This window comes from Rhagoletis zephyria, unplaced genomic scaffold (assembly GCF_001687245.7).
Source record: "Rhagoletis zephyria isolate East Lansing unplaced genomic scaffold, Rhagoletis_zephyria_1.1 Rzeph_scaffold_02109, whole genome shotgun sequence".
NCBI lineage: Eukaryota > Metazoa > Arthropoda > Insecta > Diptera > Tephritidae > Rhagoletis > Rhagoletis zephyria.
The window spans coordinates 14,971-16,131 of record NW_016159193.1 but is presented as its reverse complement, the minus strand read 5'-3'; the positions used below and the strand labels follow the sequence as shown (position 1 = coordinate 16,131).

The window sequence follows — 1,161 nt, the reverse complement described above, 5'->3', positions numbered from 1 at the left end:
TGTTCTAAGAAACTCATTGTTTATAAAGTAATATAACATATTTCTCAAATCCTTCTTGACATACTTAAAACAAACATATTTCTTTAGAAAATAACAGTAAAAGCTTATCCGGTTTAAAAGAAATGTGTTAAATATTCACATTTTCGTCACAACACAATGCCGTTTCCCATACAAAATGTATGTGCATACCCGAGTATGCGTACGTATAATTTTTCTGCTGTTGACATAAAGGTTAATGAATGCACATCTACACTCCCTGTTAATTAAATTAAACACTGCTTGTTTACTTAAAATTACATATACGTGTGGCGTAGCACAAATTTTAAATTTGTTTGTTGAATTCTAAAAACGTAATGTTTACAATTTTACAGTATACACATACAGCCTAATTCTGTGCACTTGACAATTTAACAGAAAGTTGACAAATAATCAAGATTTTTATCAAGTTTAAATCTTTTCGGCATTCTGTGCATAACTTGATAAAACTAAAAAGCTTTTACACCCTGTGCTTTTCCCCACACTATGGTGAAAATCGTAATGTAAACAGAGCTCAGCTGTTTAGTGCAAGAAACTGCCGAATGGAGTCCTCAAAAACGTAAGAATTTCAGTTTTACATTACTTTTATATAATATAAGCTATTTATTTACAGAAAAACAAAACACGATCGTGCTACGCAGGAGCAGTTGCAGCGTTTTGTCTCATTTGTCCGGGCTAATCCTGATATGGGGAAAGGAAAGAATAACCCGAAGTCGCCACAGAAAATGCAGTGCTTATGGAATCAGTTGGCGGACGAGTTGAATGCATTGAGGGGACCAACACGCACCGCAGTAAAGTGGAAAGAGGTAATTTATTTTATCTCAGTTATTATATGCTTATACATGTATGTATATGAATGTATGTACATACATATGTACATTAATATATATGAATGGATATCGTTGTTTAATGTTGCCATAATTTTAGACCCTCGGAGTTTGGAAGAGCCAATTGCGTACGCGAGCACGCAGATTAAAAATGAGTCAAAGGATTACTGGTGGCGGTCCAGGTTGCAAACAGCTGAGCGAATTTGAAGAGCGTGCTTTGGCCACTTTTGGTTCGGCTGCAGTTGGTGGCGTAGGTGTTGAAAGTTTTGGGCTAAGGCCATCAATGTCTGAAGAGTTA

The 1,161-nt window shown here is 35.7% G+C and overlaps 1 protein-coding gene across 1 annotated transcript in view; it reads left to right on the top strand.

The window, feature by feature from the left end:
- Positions 1–440: 440 nt before the first annotated feature.
- Positions 441–1,161, top strand: part of LOC108366007 (uncharacterized) — a 4,346-nt gene continuing 3,625 nt past the window's right edge. The window contains exons 1-3 of the mRNA XM_017620266.1: positions 441–595; positions 650–842; positions 964–1,157. Of these exons, the coding sequence (XP_017475755.1) occupies positions 579–595; positions 650–842; positions 964–1,157 (404 nt within the window). The 5' untranslated portion in view covers positions 441–578. The remainder of the gene's footprint in view (positions 596–649; positions 843–963; positions 1,158–1,161) is intronic.